Source organism: Astatotilapia calliptera, chromosome 22 (assembly GCF_964374335.1).
Source record: "Astatotilapia calliptera chromosome 22, fAstCal68.1, whole genome shotgun sequence".
Lineage (NCBI taxonomy): Eukaryota > Metazoa > Chordata > Actinopteri > Cichliformes > Cichlidae > Astatotilapia > Astatotilapia calliptera.
The window spans coordinates 29989504-30009516 of NC_137442.1; the positions used below are offsets into that span (position 1 = coordinate 29989504).

General features: G+C 42.1%; 1 protein-coding gene across 1 annotated transcript; it reads left to right on the top strand.

Annotated features, from left to right (window-relative positions):
- The first annotated feature begins 1191 nt into the window (after positions 1-1191).
- Positions 1192-20001, top strand: cpsf1 (cleavage and polyadenylation specific factor 1). Its single transcript, XM_026155957.2, has 38 exons — positions 1192-1373; positions 1842-2007; positions 2106-2133; positions 2226-2359; positions 2458-2538; positions 2624-2775; positions 4454-4600; positions 4800-4939; positions 5024-5134; positions 5226-5319; positions 5405-5492; positions 6328-6471; positions 6634-6685; positions 6772-6845; positions 6927-7001; positions 7087-7167; positions 7466-7561; positions 7654-7836; positions 8729-8870; positions 9072-9250; positions 9457-9593; positions 9672-9852; positions 12081-12287; positions 12450-12539; positions 12615-12761; positions 12856-13008; positions 13362-13478; positions 13749-13839; positions 14339-14423; positions 15809-15950; positions 16070-16222; positions 17787-17963; positions 18284-18350; positions 18458-18505; positions 18584-18739; positions 19400-19529; positions 19620-19758; positions 19835-20001. The coding sequence occupies exons 2-38, from the start codon at positions 1864-1866 to the stop codon at positions 19880-19882; spliced, it is 4413 nt and encodes a 1470-aa protein (XP_026011742.2). The 5' UTR covers positions 1192-1373; positions 1842-1863; the 3' UTR covers positions 19883-20001.
- The last annotated feature ends 12 nt before the right edge of the window (positions 20002-20013 follow it).

Sequence of the window (20013 nt, forward strand, 5' to 3'; positions counted from 1 at the left end):
ACAGATCTGTAGTATCTGCACACATGTTGTCCAGAATGTGCTGATCTTATAACTTTACATGACACATGATGAATGAAAAAGACGCTAAATGTATTTCGGAGATCGTTGTCGTAGCACACCTCATGCTGTAACAGCACACCTGAGGAGAAAGTTGTGTGGAGCCCGGCGATATTTAAAAAAAAAAAATGTTGTTTACTGTTTACAGTATTACCAAATCATTGAATTTAGGTCTTCCGTGGCCACAGGTGTATAAAATCAAGCACCTAGACATGCACACGGCTTTGATTTGTGAAGGAATGGGTCCGTTTCAGGAGCTCAGTGAATACCAACATGGTACCGTGATAGGATGCCACCTGTGCAACCAGTCCAGTCGTGAAATTTTCTCACTACTAAATATTCCACGGTGAGCTTTTAGTGGTATTAAAACAAAGTGGAAGCGATTGGGAACGACAGTAGTTCAGCCTAAGCTCAACAACTCATAAACCCCGTGAAAAGCCTTCCCAGAAGACTTGAAGCTCTTATAGCTGCAAATTGTGAGCAGACCAATCATATTAAACTATGGATTAAGGGATACCACTTCTTTACATTTATTTAAATAAATAATAAATAATTTCCCCTAGGGATCAATAAAGTATTCTGATTTATGTTTCCTTATACATTTTATTGTTAAGGTGAGAGCAGCACACAATATCAATGAATCCTCATTATGTGATGTACCTGTAACACATGTGGGATCTACACACTCATTGACAAAACCTATTTTAAAAAATGACTCGCTTGGCGCACTCTGCTGGGATAAACTTGGCTTTAATAAGTAAGAAATGATTTTGAAGCTGTCTTTCACTGACAAGTGTGGACAAATGCTGTACACAACATTCAGTAAGATAAGAAAATTAAATGCCATTAAAATGTAATTTTAAAAAAAATCATAAACAGAACACAATACAATCAGTAAAAGAATCAACAAAAAGCCTGATTAAACAAAAAAGATTTTAGCTACTTTTAAAGAATCCACAGAGTCAGCTAAATAAATGTAATTGTAGAGGGACACTGTTACAAAGCCTTAGCGCCACAGACTGATAAGCTCTGCCCCCTTTACTCTTCATTTGTTTAAGATCTTTACACACACAAGTAACTCTGAGACAGCAGCTGCTATCAAAATGCTAAATATAGGTGGCGCTAATGTGCATTGGAGTGGTTGGCAAAAAAAAAAAAAGAACACGAAGAAGAAGACCAACGCAGCCACAACAACGACAGCTAACCTTGCTATCGGTTAGCTAGCTTAAGTTAGTATCACACAAAATATGTCACGCTCAGTGTGAACAAGGGAGGAAACAATAAAGCTGCAAACTCAGATAACGTGACGGACATAGGTACGTCCACGCGTTACATTCACTGCTTGTGAAAACATTTGAAAAACGGTATCCTGTTACAATGCCATGCCAGCTACAAATGGGAACGTTAGCGTGCTGCTAAGGCAGCTAACATAACCGGCTTTTCCCATACATTTGCTATTCGAAGCTAGCTAAACTAAAGCTGAGCCTAACAACACGAGTGGATATCGCTGGTTAAGTTAAACCAGTTATCAGAATAAATGCTAATAACTGAAAAACAGAGAAAATGTAGCGCTGTTTTCGGGTATGTCATCAGCTAGCTAGCATTTGATCATTATGAAGCCTATTTAAGCGTACACTGACGTAATCTATAAAACGGCGCTCGGACTGTCTGTGCAGTTTTTGTGGGTAATTTTGTTTAACGTAGATACACACATACCTGTGTACCGATCGTTTTAGTGGTGAAGTGATGTCAGAGGTCTTGACGTGAGTGTTTTCACCTGTTAGATGCTGAGGGCAGCCTGCCACCATGTATGCCGTGTACAGACAAGCCCACACACCGACCTCAGTGGAGTTTTCTGTCTACTGCAATTTTATATCCAGTAAGGAGAAGAACCTGGTCGTAGCTGGAACGTCTCAACTGTTTGTTTACAGGATCATTCATGATGTGGAGGTAACTTTAACTCTAAGATTCCCCTTTTTCTTTGTGCCTTTTTTTTAACACAAGCATGAAAGGGCTTTTTGACGTATGCCACATTTGTGTTATTTCAGAGTACTTCAAAGGCTGACAAGTCATCTGGTATGTCAAAGAAAGCATCTCATTCAAATACAATTTTACTGTTGGTAAAAAAATGTTTGTTGTTTTGCTGAGTCTCAGCTTTTCTTGTGCAGATTCCAAATCTCGCAAAGAGAAGCTGGAGCAGGTGGCTTCCTTTTCTCTCTTTGGGAACATCATGTCTATGGCCAGTGTACAACTTGTTGGAGCCAGCAGAGATGCACTCCTTTTGAGTTTCAAAGATGCAAAGGTATTATAGAGCAAGCAGTGTGCTGCTTAAATAAACCATGCTGTTTACCCCTAGAATTGTTTCTCAGTGACCTTTGCCTGTGCTTTGTCTCTCACCAGCTGTCTGTGGTAGAGTATGATCCTGGGACACATGATCTTAAGACACTGTCTCTTCATTACTTTGAGGAGCCAGAGCTCAGAGTATGTAGCAACAAAAATAAACCTGAGTTTATGTTCATGTGTCAAAGTGACTCAACTGTGAATATAACTGTTCTTGTATTTTCAGGATGGCTTTGTACAGAATGTACATATTCCCATTGTCCGTGTAGATCCAGAGAATCGCTGTGCTGTAATGCTCGTTTATGGCACCAAACTCGTGGTGCTGCCATTCCGAAAGGACACGCTAACGGATGAACAAGAGAGCGGCGTTGGAGAAGGGTAAGCTATACATCCAATTATTAAAGTTGATTTGTTGCGCTCAGTTCCAGCTCAGTTGTTTTGATTTTTTTTTTTACTCTACTAGAGTAGCTTTGCGTGATGCAGTTCATAGAAAAAAAGGGACACCAGTATCTGAAATCATTAGATTATTTGCTAGGATCAATCAAAAGACAGAAATGAAACTTCTGAGAACCATGTCCATTCATACACTCAGTGCATGGGCTTTATCACAAGTTACTGCATAAGTGGGGGGCAGATAGAGGTGATCAAAGCCCAGGCTGCTTTCATAGTGACCTTCAGCTTGCCTCCAATTTTAGTATTTCTCAACTGTCGCTTGATAAAATCCATAAATTCTCCATGAAATTCAGTTTGGCTGAGCTTGTCAATTAAGGGCAGTAACTTTGTCTGCAAACTACTCAGCCAAAGGTTTGGCACTGTGGGTGGGTCCTGCTGGAAAAGGATCAGCATTTCCATAAAGCTTGTCAGCAGGTCGAAAGTTGAAGTGCATTAAAATTTGCTGGTAGAAAGTTAGGTTGACATTGCACTTGATAAAACACAGCGGACCAACAGCCATGAACACTGTCAGGTCACATTGCACCCAAATTGTCACAGACTGTAGAAATGTCACACTGGGCTTGACACACCTTGGAGTCCATGCCTCTGCACTCTTCTTCATGACTCTATAAGTTTGATTTCCAAATGAAAGGGAAATTTTACTTTCACCTGAGAAGAGGACAGTTGGACCAATGAGCAACAGTGCAGTTACTTACAACGTAACATGACTACACATCAGGTGGACACAACCCACAGTTACTGTGATTAACTGTTCACAGCTGTCCATCCCTCCTTTGCATTTTAAGCTACTTTCTCGCAACTGTTAGCAAATATTGTATCAATAATCATAAATGAGTAAGATAAAAACTGTTAAAAATAACCATAAAAATCACAACATCAATATAAGGAGTCACAATCAGCAGATTCCTGGAGAGAAATTGTACAAAGAAGTGGAAAAACTTGAAGGACAAATATTTTTGCCTCTGGAAAAAAAACTAACCACCACAAATAGTGAAGACTTTGTATTTATTTCTATCGTGACGGGCACTGTATGTAAAACACCTGGACACGACCACATGATAATTAACAGTTAATGCACCAGCACGCAACCAGAAATAAGGGCGGAGACATCAGCCTCTTATGTTACATAGTAGGCTCTTCAAACAGTGCAGAACAGTGCTTTGATCCAGCACTCTGAGAACAGCCAGCCTTTTCAGCAATGACACTCCTTCTCTGGAGGGTTTGTGGTTTTGTGTGAACTAGTTTGGGATGCACTGTATTCATAGTATTTGAATTGTAATTTAAATGAAATGGTTTGAATAATTTGAGATGATGTATTTCAGATTTTTATGAGCTACAAGTCGTGTTCTTGAAACTTATAACAGAAACGCTTGACTTTACATGAGAACAGAATATATGAAACTTGTTTTTGAATTCAATTACAAAACAAAATGAACTTGTTTTACATCATGAATTTGATGAATGAGTATATAAAACAGAATAATAGAGAAAAGGATGTTAGATCCTCATAAACGTCTCTCTACTTGATGTTACCTAAACATGCTTTTTCTTTTAATGTTATTGCAGTTTTCAAACGAACGCTGTCTGTTTATCTCTTCTCCAGACCTAAATCCAGCTTCTTGCCCAGCTACATCATTGACGTCCGTGAACTAGATGAGAAGCTCCTCAACATCATTGACATGAAGTTCCTCCACGGCTACTACGAGCCCACGTTGCTCATTCTTTTTGAGCCCAACCAGACATGGCCTGGGTTAGTGCGAACAGATTCAGTTCTGTCAGGAGAAAGGAAAAAAAAATACGAAAATGAGTCGCCTAATATATGCTTGGTGTTCTGCCCAAGTCAAGTATGCATCTGGAAACACTGCATTGGCAACTTGGTATTAATTTGAGTTTCTAAGCAGCCACTTTTATCAGAATTGTCACTTCTCCTATATGCTTTTTTTCCCCAGGCGTGTGGCTGTCCGTCAGGACACTTGCAGCATTGTTGCAATCTCCCTCAACATCATGCAGAAGGTTCATCCTGTCATCTGGTCTCTCAGTAATCTGCCCTTTGATTGTACACAGGTCATGGCTGTCCCCAAACCCATCGGTGAGTTCTGAGGAAGCGTGTCAGTGCTCTGTTGGATATGAATTTGCATTAAGCGAGTGCTGATCACACTTGAAACGTTTGCAGGTGGTGTGGTGGTGTTTGCTGTGAATTCGCTGCTCTATCTGAACCAGAGCGTTCCTCCCTACGGAGTCTCGCTCAATTCTCAGACAAATGGGACCACAGCCTTTCCTCTGCGTAAGATTAATCATTTCAAACCCACGCCTGTACGTGTATCTCTGGGTATGCTGTGATGCTCACCACTCTATACCATGTCTCGGTTGTGCAGGTGTACAAGATGAAGTGAAGCTCACGCTGGACTGTTGTCAGTCTGACTTTATTGCTTACGACAAGATGGTGATCTCGCTGAAAGGAGGGGAGATGTGAGTTATTGTAACACTACCAGCAGCATGCATGCAAATGTTGATGACATTAAATTATTTCTTACTGGCTGCTGCTGTTTTGCAGTTACGTGTTGACACTGATAACTGACGGCATGAGGAGCGTGCGCGCTTTCCACTTTGACAAAGCTGCTGCCAGCGTCCTGACGACCTGCGTAAGTCCTGCCTCTGACTGTGAGCAGTGATGATCTGGTGATACAGGAGCTCTGTTTCTTAAACATACTCGTTCTGTCATGTTTCTGTGGACAGACACAGAGGACATGAGGGAGCAGGATTTGAGCAGGCAAACGTTGCTTTTTTTTATCCCTCTGCTCTAATTCAGAGGGTTATACCAACAGGAGAGAATCAAACCACTGTTAACCTTTAAACATACATCAGTGAAAAAGGTTTAGGCTATCATAATTACTGAACTTGGGTCAATGGATACCAGATGAACACTGACGTTTGCTGTCGTCCTGTTTACATTCAATGCTTTCTTTTTCCACCGACTCTTTCAGGTTGTTAACATCTTTAAAAATACAAAATGCAGGTCTTGCAATAGGGTTGGGGTTCTCCCCGGGTTCTCTGGCTTCCTCCCACAGTCCAAAGACATGCAGTTAATAGGGATAGGTTAATTGGAAACACTAAATTGCCCATAGGTGTGAATGCGGGAGTCAATGTGAGTGCGAATGGTTGTCTCCTGTCTATGTGTTAGCCCCACGACAGACTGGCGACCTGAAAAGCATAAGCTGAAGTGCATGGATGGATGTCTTGCAATACAACAGTGAAAACCCACAATAATAGTTAGAAATGGTTAGGTGTCATCCTGGCCATCCTACTTGTTAGCTTATGGAAATGGAAATATGATCATTTCTTGACCAAAGGCTTAGGAGTAATTACTTGTTTTTCCATCCATGTCAGCTCTTAAATTTGCTTTAATATGACACTTAAATTGATCTTAAAAGCTTCGCTTGTAACTGTGGACCCCCTGACATTACTCTTCTTCCTTAGATGGTGACCATGGAGCCCGGATACCTTTTCCTGGGTTCCCGCCTCGGAAACTCGCTGCTCCTGAAGTACACAGAGAAACTGCAGGAGACGCCAGCGGAGGAAGGCAAAGAAAGGCAGGACAAAGAAAAAGACAAAGACAAACAAGTGAGCTGGTGCAAGCTTAAATACAGCAATTCTTAGATTTGGTGCTAGTTTGAGCGTTGAATTTAGATATAGTATTTTCTAGTTTTTCTCACTGCGCTTGAAAGGTGATGTGTTTTATTTGACGTGTTGTCTCTTTTTTCTTTCTTTCTTTCTTTCTTTTAGGAGGAACCACCAAGCAAAAAGAAGCGAGTTGAATCCTCCACCAATTGGACCGGTACATTTCCTGTTTGACATGTGCACAATAGCAGCGTGTGTGAGAACTGCCAGTCTGTGTTATACTCGACTTCTTTGTTTTGTCAGATGAGGTGGATGAGATAGAAGTGTATGGAAGTGAGGCCCAGTCAGGCACTCAGCTGGCCACCTACTCCTTTGAGGTAAAAAGCTTAACTGCTAAGCTTAACTGTGGTGTAGATGTGCATAGAAGATGAGGAAGAGTCTTTTTCTGTCTTTCACAGGTGTGTGATAGCATACTGAACATTGGGCCTTGTGCAAATGCCTCCATGGGTGAACCTGCTTTCCTGTCCGAGGAGGTACAGACAGTTGAAACAGTCTTATATTAATGCTACAGTTAGCTGTTATGAATTGTCAGCTCAATTATTTTTATTCCACTCACAGTTTCAGAGCAACCCTGAGCCTGACCTGGAAGTTGTAGTTTGCTCTGGCTTCGGCAAGAATGGTGCCCTGTCTGTGCTTCAGGTAAAACCTCCTTACTAGATCAGTCTCTCATTCATGATTTCTGGTACCGCACCGTCCTAAAACCTGTGGTCGCGAGGCCCGTCTGCCACAGGTCCAGTCACGGTGCTAAAGTCAAGTCTGGGTCTACCAGGGCTGCCTCAGAGATCGACGGAGTAGCCTGTAAACACCCCAGAAACAACAATCCTCAGCGCATAATTAAAACGCACACAGGGAAGCGTGTGTGAGTCACAACAGTAGAATCGTGTGTCTGTTTTTTCCCCCTTCTTTCATTTGTTAATTTGTTAAATTCTGTTCGCAGAGAAGCATCCGACCCCAAGTAGTCACTACGTTTGAGTTGCCAGGTTGTCACGACATGTGGACTGTGATCTCAAGTGACGTCAAAGAAGACAAAACAGTAAAGTGTTATTTTGTTATTTCTCTAATAAACATTGGAAATAAGTGCTGGCGACACCTTTTAAACTCACATGCTTGTTACGCCTCTCACAGGCTGCAAAAAGCGACGAGTCAGAGGATGGGGCTGAGGCTGAGACGGGTGATGATGGTGAAGAGGGAGAAAAGGACAAAGAGGAGGTGGAAAAGGAGGAAGAGGAGAAGAAGACGGAACCTTCCATGGAGGATGATGCGAAGAAGCATGGCTTCCTCATTCTGAGCAGAGAAGATTCAACAATGGTAAAAACATGTTAATCGATTTTGTTGTGATTGAAGTCGTGGTAAAAGACTGTAACCGATACTCTGCTGCTTTTCTTTGACAAGAAAGATTATTTAAAACATGGAACACAGACTGTATATAAAAGGTGGAAGTAGCTACAGTGATGCCACTCGTTAGTTTTAAACTCCTTTTGAAGCCTCAATGTTAGCGTTAGAAGCGGAAATCAAGCGCTTCAAATGAAATGATCATTTAACTTGTATGGGTGAATCACACAGATACCTGGTAACTTTTTATTAGTAACAAACTAATAAAAAACGAGAGCTTCACTCACTAAAACTGGAGCACAAACTTATTGGACAGATCGTTCCGGACAACAAGGCAAATTACATGTTAGACGAATCTGTTCAAATGCTCCAGAAGGCACCACAAGTGGTAAATGGCCTGCATTTGTATGTCCCTAAGGACCCCAAAGCGCTTTACACTACATTCAGTCATTCACCCATTCACACACACAAGCACACACATAGCGAAGGTCCAGTTCACTGACTCCAATGAAAGGATCTTAGCATTAAGTAGACATGTATATCTGTGTGTCATGCACAGTTCATGGATGCAGCTTGCTAACCAAGCTTGATAGTGTTAGTTGATAGCTTAGCACTTACCCCTCTAAGCCAAGTAAACTGGCTTTTGGCTTTAAAATAAGAACAGCAGTAAACCAGAGCTTTCCAAAATATGGAAATCAAAACCGACGTGTTTATCCTCATATACAGTCTGTGGTAGTGACTATTAGAGGGAATTCAAAGTTTGGCTTTATTTTTCAGCTCCTGAAGGTGCTGCTTGATCTTGTAGACTGTTTATTATTTCATCTCTGCTTTTGAAGTTGGATGTAAGCATCTTTGCGTTTTCCTGAAGATCCTTCAAACAGGTCAGGAGATCATGGAGCTGGATACCAGTGGTTTTGCGACTCAGGGACCCACTGTGTATGCTGGGAACATTGGGGACAACAAGTACATCATTCAGGTCTCTCCCATGGGCCTTCGTCTGCTGGAAGGAGGTACAATTAGTTGGTTTATTTATTTTGTAACTTTTGTCCTTAGCTTTGAATAATTGCAGCTGGAAGCTGTTAAACAAAAACCTCATTAAATAAAGTAAAACAAGTTGTTGTGTTTTAAAAGCGTTACTTTAGTGTGTGTGTTTGTTTTGGTTCATCATTTGAGTGATACCTTTAACAATTTTTTTTTTCTTTTTCTGTCAGTGAGACAGCTCCACTTCATCCCCGTGGACCTGGGTTCTCCCATAGTGCATTGCTCTGTGGCTGACCCATATGTGGTTATCATGACTGCTGAGGGAGTGGTCACCATGTTTGTGCTGAAGTCTGACTCGTACATGGGGAAGATGCACCGACTGGCACTGCAGAAACCACAGATTCCCAGCGTGAGTGACCGGTGTTCACAAAAACAAACACCCCCCCTGCTGGCCACAGTGAGGCTCACCCAGCAGAGTTGGCCGACTCAGTTTCACTTCTTTAATATTGGCAGCGTTCATGACGGTCTTTCTCTTATGGAAACTGGATTTGCAAAACGCTCTTATGTGGTTCTCAGCAGTATTAACCTTGGTTAAACTGGTTTCTGATTTAACAGCAATCTCGTGTCATCACACTGTGCGCCTACCGAGACGTGAGCGGAATGTTTACAACAGAAAACAAAGTGAGCTGCTCCATCAAAGAGGACACCATCAGGAGTCAGTCTGAAGCAGAGACCATCATCCATGACATGAGGTAAGAGTTCAGTTCGCCTCCTCACTGACGCCTTCAGCCAGTCTTCACACTGCTGACTGTTATTAAATGCGTGTGCAGCAACACAGTGGATGACGAGGAGGAAATGCTGTACGGAGACTCGAATGCGAGTGCAACGCCTGCCAAGGAAGATATGAACCGCAGCTTTGTGGCACCGGCAACGTCTGGGAGCGAGGCGACCTCGAGCAAAGCAGAGCCAACCCATTGGTGCATGATCATCAGGGAGAATGGAGTGATGGAGGTATGGTGATAGTTGTTTACTGGAATCTACTGAATGCTGATTCACCATTTATTCTATTTACAATGGAAAACAAACACGTAAGATGCTTTTAGAACTTTCACAAGAGAGATGTAATTTAAAGTCACATTTAAAAGCGTGTATTTCTTTTTGATGTTTTTTTTTTTTTTTTTAAGTAATGATCAATGCACTGGGTAAAACGTCTGCACTCAGCTGGGGAGGGTTCATTTTCTCTGAAGTGGGATTGTATCAGGTCCTTGTGGACAGTCCGTGCGTTCCCTACAGTACCGACCTGCACACAAACTAAAGCCATTTTCTGCTGTGGACACAATCAGCAGCACACTGATTGTAAACACCTAAAAGAATCAATAAGGTTTCAAGTGTTTGCTATCTTAGAACATTTTCACCACTTCTGCTGGCATCAGAAAGCTCCTTCAGCAATGAAGTGAAGCCGTCACACTCCACTAGAAACTTCATTTACTGCGCCCTCGGTCAGTTTGTGTTATTTTGTGACTGCAGTTGTTTAGTGTACATTCAAACTAATAAAACTGCACAGTCACACAGACTAGACTGAATATTTTTCACTTTTTTTTCCTCAAAGACGTCTGGATGCTTTGAAGAAGATAAGTTTTTATTTACAGTGTTTCCTCATGTTACAAACAGAGGGAGAGTGGGAGAGCTTCAAACACTGGCAAGACTTTTCTGAGGGAACTCTTAACAGTATGAACACTTTGGAAAAAGGTAGAAAACTCCATGTCAATCAGCCCTAATTGGCGCTAAAGGAGAATATCAAACCACCTCAGGTTTTAGCTATTTATTTTAGCTCATTAGTTTAACCACAATCTCATCACACTCTGTCACATGGATCAAGAAATGTTTGATTGAGAAATCTGAGTTCAGTCTTCATCTAAACCAGTGAATAATCAGCTTCGGGGCAGCCTTTTAAAGCCCCCCTCCACAGTTGGTTCTGATTGTTTACATAACTTGCTCTTTCTGTTGGTTTTCTTGAGGTGAGAGGTAATTGGACTAATGGCTGCATCTTCCTTTGTCAGTGATTTTTATGCAGTTAAAAGACTCTTGGCCTCAGCTAAGCTGTTATTGGTAATATGAGTGTTTGATCTTTCAGTATGTTGAAACTGTGTACTGCACACTGTTAAATCAGACATAATTAGCAATTTCCAAATTAGTTTGGTTAAAGTGATCTGTGTTATTCTACTCCCAAGCAAACATTGTTTTCCTGGGAAAAAGGATTTATCAGGTGCTGTTGGAGGGGAAGAAATAAGCTAGCAAGCTGCTTAAAAAATCAAAAGCTAAAAAGCAGGGAGGTTTTAGAGGGTTTGAAGTTGACATGATGCTCTGCAGCTTCTAGGTATTGCTGGCTACTTTAGAAACTAGAGGAACAGTAATGTATTTCATACGTTTTATGCAGCGAAGCACGAAGGTATATTGTTTTCAGTGAAAGTACATTTCACTTTAGTTTAGTAGTTGTGACACTTGATGGACAAAAAGCAGCCAGCACTGTGTCTGAGATGCTACTTTCACAACAAAGTAAACAATGTTTTTGGAAAGTTTCAGTTGTTTCCAAAGAGCTGTGACTCTGAGCTGATGGAGACTCATTTCCGATGCATGATATAATTCTGAGGTGTTGTAGTGCACAGCTTGATTTTATTTTAAATTAGCTTAAAGGTGTGCTACACTTTGTAATCTTAACACAGTTGTACAACTCTAGCATGACTTTGAAGAAACACACAAGAGACTTATTATTTAATCACTTAACACAGCGGTCCCCGACCTTTTTGCGCCACGGACCGGTTTATGCCCGACAATATTTTCACGGACCGGCCTTTAAGGTGTCGCGAATAAATACAACAAAATAAAACTAGTACCGGCACAGAAAAAAAGAAGATTTATTCATAACACACGTGAAAAGACCCAGGAAAACCGAGTTAACGATAAAAACAATAACAAAATAACGCTGAAAACCGATAAAAACCCGGAAAACCATACATTTCATTTCCCGGGGCTTGGGGACCGCTGACTTAACAGATTGATCTGTGGTTCACAGCCAGTTTTTTCCTGGATGTTGACTTGCAGTTTGTTACAGTTTGTGTGAACATACAATAAAACTGAACTTGAAAATAACACATGATCAGTATGTACAGTAAAGAATCAGAAGAACATTAGGGCTTATTTCTGCATTCACTCATTTTGACTGCTGGTTATTTGAACAGATTTATCAGCTGCCAGACTGGCGCTTGGTGTTCCTGGTGAAGAACTTCCCAGTGGGCCAAAGGGTGCTGGTGGACAGTTCCTCTGGCCAATCGGCAACACAGGGGGAGGGTAAAAAAGAAGAAGTCACCCGTCAAGGAGAGATTCCATTAGTCAAAGAAGTGGCTTTGGTTTCACTTGGCAACAATCACAGTAAACCATATTTGCTGGTGAGTTTTTACAGTTTTCAGTGCTAAGGTCAGATGTTGTGTTGGAAAACTCTTCTCCACCTCCCAACACTCTACAGTCACTTCTGCTGTGTCATATTAATCATTCACCAGATGTAACAAACCATAGTAAAAAACAACAACTACATTTTCATTGTTTTCTAGGTCCACGTTGAACAAGAGCTTCTGATCTATGAAGCGTTCCAGTATGATCAACAACAGCCACAAAACAACCTGAAAGTCCGCTTCAAAAAAGTGTGTGCACTGATAAAATTAAATCAAGTCAGCTTAGGTGACGCCTCATTAACCGTGTCACCGGACTCTCCACAGGTACCCCACAACATTAACTTCAGGGAAAAGAAATCCAAGCTCAAGAAAGATAAGAAAGCAGAGAGCAGTGCCACCGAGGAAAATTCTGGCGTGAAAGGTCGGATTGCCAGGTTCAGATACTTTGAGGACATCTCTGGATACTCAGGAGTAAGAATGCCTTTGTTAAGAACTAATTATAGACCTTTGTTATTCAAGAAACAGCCCTGCAACCAGGAGTCTTTTTGTGTCTTTGCTATCCCAGGTATTTATCTGCGGCCCGTCTCCTCACTGGATGTTGGTCACGTCTCGTGGAGCGTTGAGGCTTCACCCAATGACCATTGATGGCTCCATTGAGTCTTTCTCCCCCTTCCATAATATCAACTGCCCCAAAGGTTTTCTGTACTTTAACAAACAGGTACAAGAACTGTTTGTTTTATTTTATTGTTATACTTTACTAGACTGCACTGAGCTGGTTTTTATTATGAAATCGGTAGACAAATTACGACGTGCAGACATTTTTGTCCTCAGAGCTTTATGAATATAAACGTGGAGGTCCTGAAGAGTTTAGAAATTCAGTGTTTTTTTGCACACGTTAAGAAAAGAGACCACAGAGGAAGGAGCGTAATTATTCTGGAACAGCACCAGGTTTAATTGTCTCAGCTGAGAAAGTGTTTGAAGATCACTAAAGCAAGCCAGAAGTGACATTACAGGAAGTAAACAAACCAAATCAGATCCTTGAGGCTTTTCTGTGTGTGTGCTCTCTCACAGGGCGAGCTAAGGATCAGCGTTTTGCCCACGTATCTGTCCTACGACGCCCCGTGGCCAGTCAGAAAAATCCCTCTGAGGTGCACCGTCCACTATGTCTCCTACCACGTGGAATCCAAGGCAAGGCTCTTCTCGCTAAGCCCTCACAGCACCAAAGGCGCTGAAGCCTCGTCACACATTTGAGGCGAAACACATTCCCCGGACTCAAACACATCCACTCGGATAACACGATGCAAAATAAAAGCATATTGATCGAGGAGATGAAAGGCTTCTGGCCTTGAAGTTTTTCTTACTGGAAAAGAAAAAAAATCAATGCAGGGTGACTTTGAAGGGATTAAGTCTTTGATGTGAACCTTTTTTTTAGTGGGATTTTGTATTTTTTCCTTTCAGGTGTATGCTGTGTGCACCAGTGTGAAAGAACCATGCACACGCATTCCGAGGATGACAGGAGAGGAGAAGGAATACGAAGTCATAGAACGAGGTCAGTGTTTCGGAGACCGTCTCTAAAGCACCTTCTGTTGTTTAAATGTGCTGTAGAAATAAAACAGACTTGACAGTCAACACAAAAAGATTATTATATAGAGATTTAATAAATAATATTAATAATTGTTTATTTAGCACAGTTCAACTCAGAGGATAGAAACAAAGTATCGATGCTATTGGACTGGTAGTATTGATATTATCAATGTATGAAAGTAGTGATCAGCCTTTCCAGCAAAAATGTTATTCACTGATCACTTGACAGCCTTTATTCAAAGAATATAGATTCAGTACATACAGAATATTTGACCTTAGATTAGATTAATTGCTGTTTAAATACAGGGAGGTTCTATTTATCGGTTACTTCAGGGGATCATTTAGAAGTATTTGACAAACTACTTTTAGTTGGCTATTTGAGCTTTTTAAATCTGATCTGTCTTTGGCTGATTTGTTTCCATGTGAATAGAGAGCATTGATGTTTCTCCTCTTGCCCCCTGCAGATGAACGCTACATTCATCCGCAGCAGGAGAAGTTCTCAATCCAGCTCATCTCTCCAGTGAGCTGGGAGGCCATTCCCAACACACGGTAAAAGCTTTTTATTGCACTGCTTTAAAGAGCCATAGTGCAGTTTGTGAAATCAATAGAAATGCTTCGTTTTAATAGATACTGGGCAGCCATGGAGAAAGTGGTCCAGCCCAGATTGTGCCAGTTTTATTTTCTCATTTTCCCTGCCCTGAGCTGTTCCACTGGAGACTGTGGGAGAAGTGTGGGCTTTAATTGAAAGTCTTGGGCCATTTATCCAAGTTGTTGTAGACTATAAATTTAGTCTCACGTGGCTGCTTACCTTCATCAGTTGAAAATATTGAGTGGTTTATCCAAGTCCCTGTTCATTAACTACTCTGCATTATTATTAGCGCTCCTCTGAGTGCTTCTCTGTCAGCAGCTGAACGATGCATTATGTAAGCCGGGCCCAGTCTTCTTAAGCAGCATATTTTGGGGCACTGAGCTTTTGTATTCCTGTGTTTGATGTTGAAGTGCATTTCCATTCAGGATCATTTGATCTGTTATTGTGAAGCAGGGACAGCTGAGGCTTTCTGCCAGTTTAAAGTCTTCAGATTAGGAAACATTTTTAGTTGAACGAACTGTTTTAGATGCACTCAGAAAGTATCTTCAAATGCTGTGTCTAAAGAGCAGCTGCTTTACTGCAAGTTACTGTAATGTAACTTTTTTGAGCGCTTTGATCACACTTCACTTGCATAAGAGCGTGACCTCTTCAAAGGACGATGGAGAACTTAGTTACAGGCAGATAACTCAGACTAGTGAGCTAGTGTTTCCCTGGTTTAAGCCCGGGAGAACAGTTTTAGTATTTTAGTTTCATGCTGCTGCTTTAGGTCTGCTTTCTTTCGCTTTGCTCAAATCGCCCACTTTAAAAAGTTCACCTTCCTTTTCCCCAAGTCATTATCAAAAGAAAAGTTCAGGTTTGACTTTTAGTGAACTAAAGGTCTGCTTGATGGTGCAATATAGTATGTTTATTTTCTCTTCAGAATTTATATTGATTCAACTTTCCGCTCATGCTTTTCCCCTGGGCCTCCATGCCCCACCAATGTGACCCACCTCACAGTTTGACATCCCCTGTTCTTTGTATCCCTCTCTGTATATGATTTATACAATAAAAATCAATCACCCGTAGTGCACACTTGGGTGTTTTTCCCCACTCAAAGCCCCCCCAGCGTTGCTTCGATCGTCACAAAATCACCCAGAGAAAAAAATCGTCTCACACTGGCTGCTCGACCATATGTACCTGATTGATGATTTCCTGCTGAGCTGGCAGTCTTTCTAGCACCTTCTCCATATTGACATATAATCTATACAGCCATATAAATCCCAATAATCTATGACCGGACGATGCTGTATCATAGATAGATGGTTGCTAACAGGAGTGAATGATTGTGATGTCTGTCTCCATAAAGGATTGACCTGGAGGAGTGGGAACACGTCACGTGCATGAAGACGGTGGCACTGAGGAGTCAGGAGACTGTGTCTGGACTGAAGGGTTACATCGCAGCAGGAACGTGTCTGATGCAGGGGGAGGAGGTCACCTGCAGGGGCCGGGTGAGCTGGAAATGAAACATTATTTAGTCTCTTCCTCCCACATGTCACCTCGTAACAAAACTGCTTTGTTAACTTCCATTAAATTCGTTTTTTGTTTTTCAATTTTGTCTCACCTTCAGATTCTGATCCTGGATGTGATTGAAGTGGTGCCGGAGCCCGGCCAGCCCCTCACCAAGAACAAGTTTAAAGTGCTCTATGAGAAGGAGCAGAAGGGACCGGTGACTGCTCTGTGTCACTGTAACGGATACCTGGTGTCAGCCATCGGCCAGAAGGTCTGAAAAACACTCATGACATGGCTGCATATAGCGACACCAGTGCTCCGTCACACTGGGTCTGGTTATTGAACAGTACTCAAACATTTACCTGGTCAGAGGAGTCCTAGCCTGCTTTCTAATCCAGCCTCTACACACCATCCCACTCAGTGAAAAGGGTCACACTGTAGGGTCTTTAATGTTGTCCACCATTAAAATTTAGTACTTTTAAAAGTTTGTTATTGCTGTATATTAGGGATGCACCGATACCACTTTTTTGGAAACGAGTACGAGTACTTGCATTTCAGTACTCGCCAATACCGATACAGAGTACTTAATAAAAACATGATTTAAATTTACAGGTAACAGCTTTAGTCCTATAATTTAACAAAAAAAAAACAAGGGACTGGTTTGGAATTAAGAACATTTATTTAAAATGAAAAGCATGTTGCATGCAACATATTACAGAATAAATAATTATGAAAAATAAATTTAAACAGTGACAGTGCAACTCAAGTATTTTTTTCAGTTTGTTGTAAACTCTGCCGCTTTGGACAACACAAGGGGGCATTAATAAACATCTTTGCTATTTAGTGCACAATATTTGAATAAACTAACAACATCCACCAAAATAGAACTGTGGCAGTCAGTGCAACTGAGGTAGGTATTAACATCAAGTCTACGATGACTCAAGTGAGTGGCAGGGTTTTTGTTTTTTTTAAGAAAAGTAGCTTTTCTGCATTATCAGCAGTCAGACTGTTTCTGTTTTCATCTATAATGTGTGACACTGAGCTAAAAAGCCTTTCACTTTCCACACTGCTACATGGGGCTGAGAGGTATTTACTCGTCTGTTTCTCTGTTTAGAAGTCTCACAAGCACAGTCACAGCTGGGATGACATCAGAGGCTAGTGCGTCGTAGCTGCTCACTTTTTTAGTTAGTTCCTCAAAGGGGGCGAGGATGGCAACAGTCGTCTCCATAAGAGCCCATTGGTGAGCGGTGAGATAGTCAGGGAGTTCATGCTCGGACACCCCCAGCACTCGCTTTTGCTCAATGAGGGACTGGAGCATGTAATACGTGCTGTTTCTTTTCGCGTCTTCGTTCACTTTGAAATAGTTCCACATGGCTGACTTGTCTCGCCTGCCCTTCTCTCAGCTCTGAGCTGCAGCCGGGGCCTGGGGGCGGGCACTCGGGGCCTGGGGGCGGGCACTCGGCGCCTGTGATTAACCCCTTACCTGCCGCTCAAACATAGACAAGTCTCAGACCGTGGTATCGGTCCCCGGTATCGGGGGACTTTTAACGAGTACGAGTACTTTAGAAAATGTGGTATCGAGGCCGATACCGGTATCGGTGCATCCCTACTGTATATTTTAGAAAATGTTGCACAATCAGTCAGATAGTGAAATCTGACTGATTGTGCCCGGTTGCCTCTCATCTGAACTCACTTATTATTAAGCCACTGAATTTTTTGTCAGGATGCTCGCTGGAGTTTAAATGACCTTTAATGTTTCATTTTTGAAATTCTGCGATAATCACCCGAAGAGGTGAGTCGCCCGCAAAAACAAATGGTATAACTTCCTCTTTCAGATCTTCCTGTGGGTCCTGAAGGACAATGATCTGACGGGTATGGCCTTCATCGACACGCAGCTCTACATCCACCAGATGTTCAGCATCAAGAATTTCATCCTGGCTGCTGACTTGATGAAGAGCATCTCGTTACTGCGCTACCAGGAGGAGAGCAAGACGCTGTCTCTTGTCAGCAGGGTGAGGAGGAAACGCCACGACACGACTCAATGGGTGGAGCCTGTCCCAGACTCAAACATCTGTCATTTCAAGTATTCCCAAATGAAGTCAGGGTCGTAAACAGTCAGGAAAGATGTGCTGTATGAGAGTGTAAATCAGGATTAAGTAACCGTGGCTACAGCACACAGTGGAGGGTGTACTGATGAAGATCTGTGAGTGATTACTGATGTCTTTCAGCCAGGTTCATCTTGACGAGAGCAGCTCTGGCAGCAGGGGATGATTCAGGGCCCTGTAGCCTTCTCTGTTGGGTTTTAACTCTTTTCTTATTGTTTTGGCAACAGGATGCAAAGCCTTTAGAAGTCTACAGCATCGAATTCATGGTGGATAACAACCAGCTTGGATTCTTGGGTAACGTCTGGAATAATCTTTATTTTACAAAAACAATCAACAACAACAAAGAAACTTTAATGATCAAATCGTTTTCTCACAAAGCTTTTCTGTTCTCTTGCTTCCAGTGTCGGATCGAGACAAGAACCTCTATGTTTACATGTATTTGCCTGAAGGTACGTGCTGTAGATGTTTTGTAACTTAATTTAAAATTACACAGTCCTTGTTAAGTGCTCCGTGTGTGTGTGTTGCAGCTAAAGAGAGCTTTGGAGGAATGCGCCTGCTGAGGCGAGCGGACTTCAACGCCGGAGCTAACATCAACACTTTTTGGCGGATGCCGTGCAGAGGGGCGCTGGACGCTAGCAGCAAAAAGGCTCTAACCTGGGACAACAAGCACATCACGTGGTTCGGTGGGTAGCACAAGGCTTTACCGGGAGAATCAAAACTCATACCAACAAATATTCCTTTTACTAACTGAACTAAGCTGATGTTACCGAATCACATTCAGTCACAACATTGCAAATGTGCTGTGAGCCAAAGATATTCAATTTAATTCATATCAGTTTTATTTATGTAGCGCCAAATCACAACAACAGTCGCCTCAAGGCGCTTTACATTGTACAGTAGATCGTACAATAATAGATAGAGGAAAACCCAACATTCGTATGACCCCCTATGAGCAAGCACTTTGGCAACACTGGGAAGGAAAAACTCCCCTCCAGCAGAACCAGGCTCAGGGAGGGGCGGGGCCATCTGCTACGACCGGTTGGGGTGAGAGGATATGAAAGTAAATTAAAACACGAAATTTGATGTAACTGAAAATAAACTGTAAACGATGTGTTTTAAAACTAAACTAAAAGTTCTTGTTAAAAATGAGTTTTTCCCTCCCACTGTCACCAAAGCACTTGCTCAGAGTCTTTACGTTACAATATAAAGTGAGGCGATTGTCGTTACTGATTTATGCTGATTTTATTTTGTGAACTTATCACAATCGCCAAATCACAACCAGTATGAATCACATGGTAATGAGAAGCTTCAGTTCCCTATATGAACTAATCATGTTCCCACAGCAACCCTGGATGGAGGCATCGGCCTGCTCCTCCCCATGCAGGAGAAGACTTACCGCCGTCTGCTGATGTTGCAAAATGCGCTCACCACCATGCTGCCTCATCACGCGGGTCTGAACCCAAAAGCCTTCAGGTTAGCAGCACTGCAGCTTTCTGACATGAATTATGAAACGTTACAGTTCAGGATGCTGATGTGAGTGACGTGTTTGTCTATGGTATCCAGAATGCTGCACAGCGACAGGCGGAGCCTTCAGAATCCTGTGAAGAACATCCTGGATGGAGAGCTCCTCAACAAGTACCTGTACCTCAGCACGATGGAGCGCAGCGAGCTGGCCAAGAAGATCGGGACGACTCAGGACATCGTGAGTGCACAGAACAGCAGACCGGAGCTTCCCGTTAGCTCAGCTCTTCGCTCATTTAATTTCCTTCTCCCTGCAGATCCTGGATGACCTTCTGGAGATCGACAGAGTAACGGCTCATTTCTGAACGCCACATTCCTGCTTCTTCTTCACTGAGTTGTTTTATAGTGAACAGAAGACTTTTTGTTATGGAAACTTTGATTTGTTTTCTTAGAATATTTTGTATAAAAGAGGGAAAAAAACAAACCAAGACTGGTG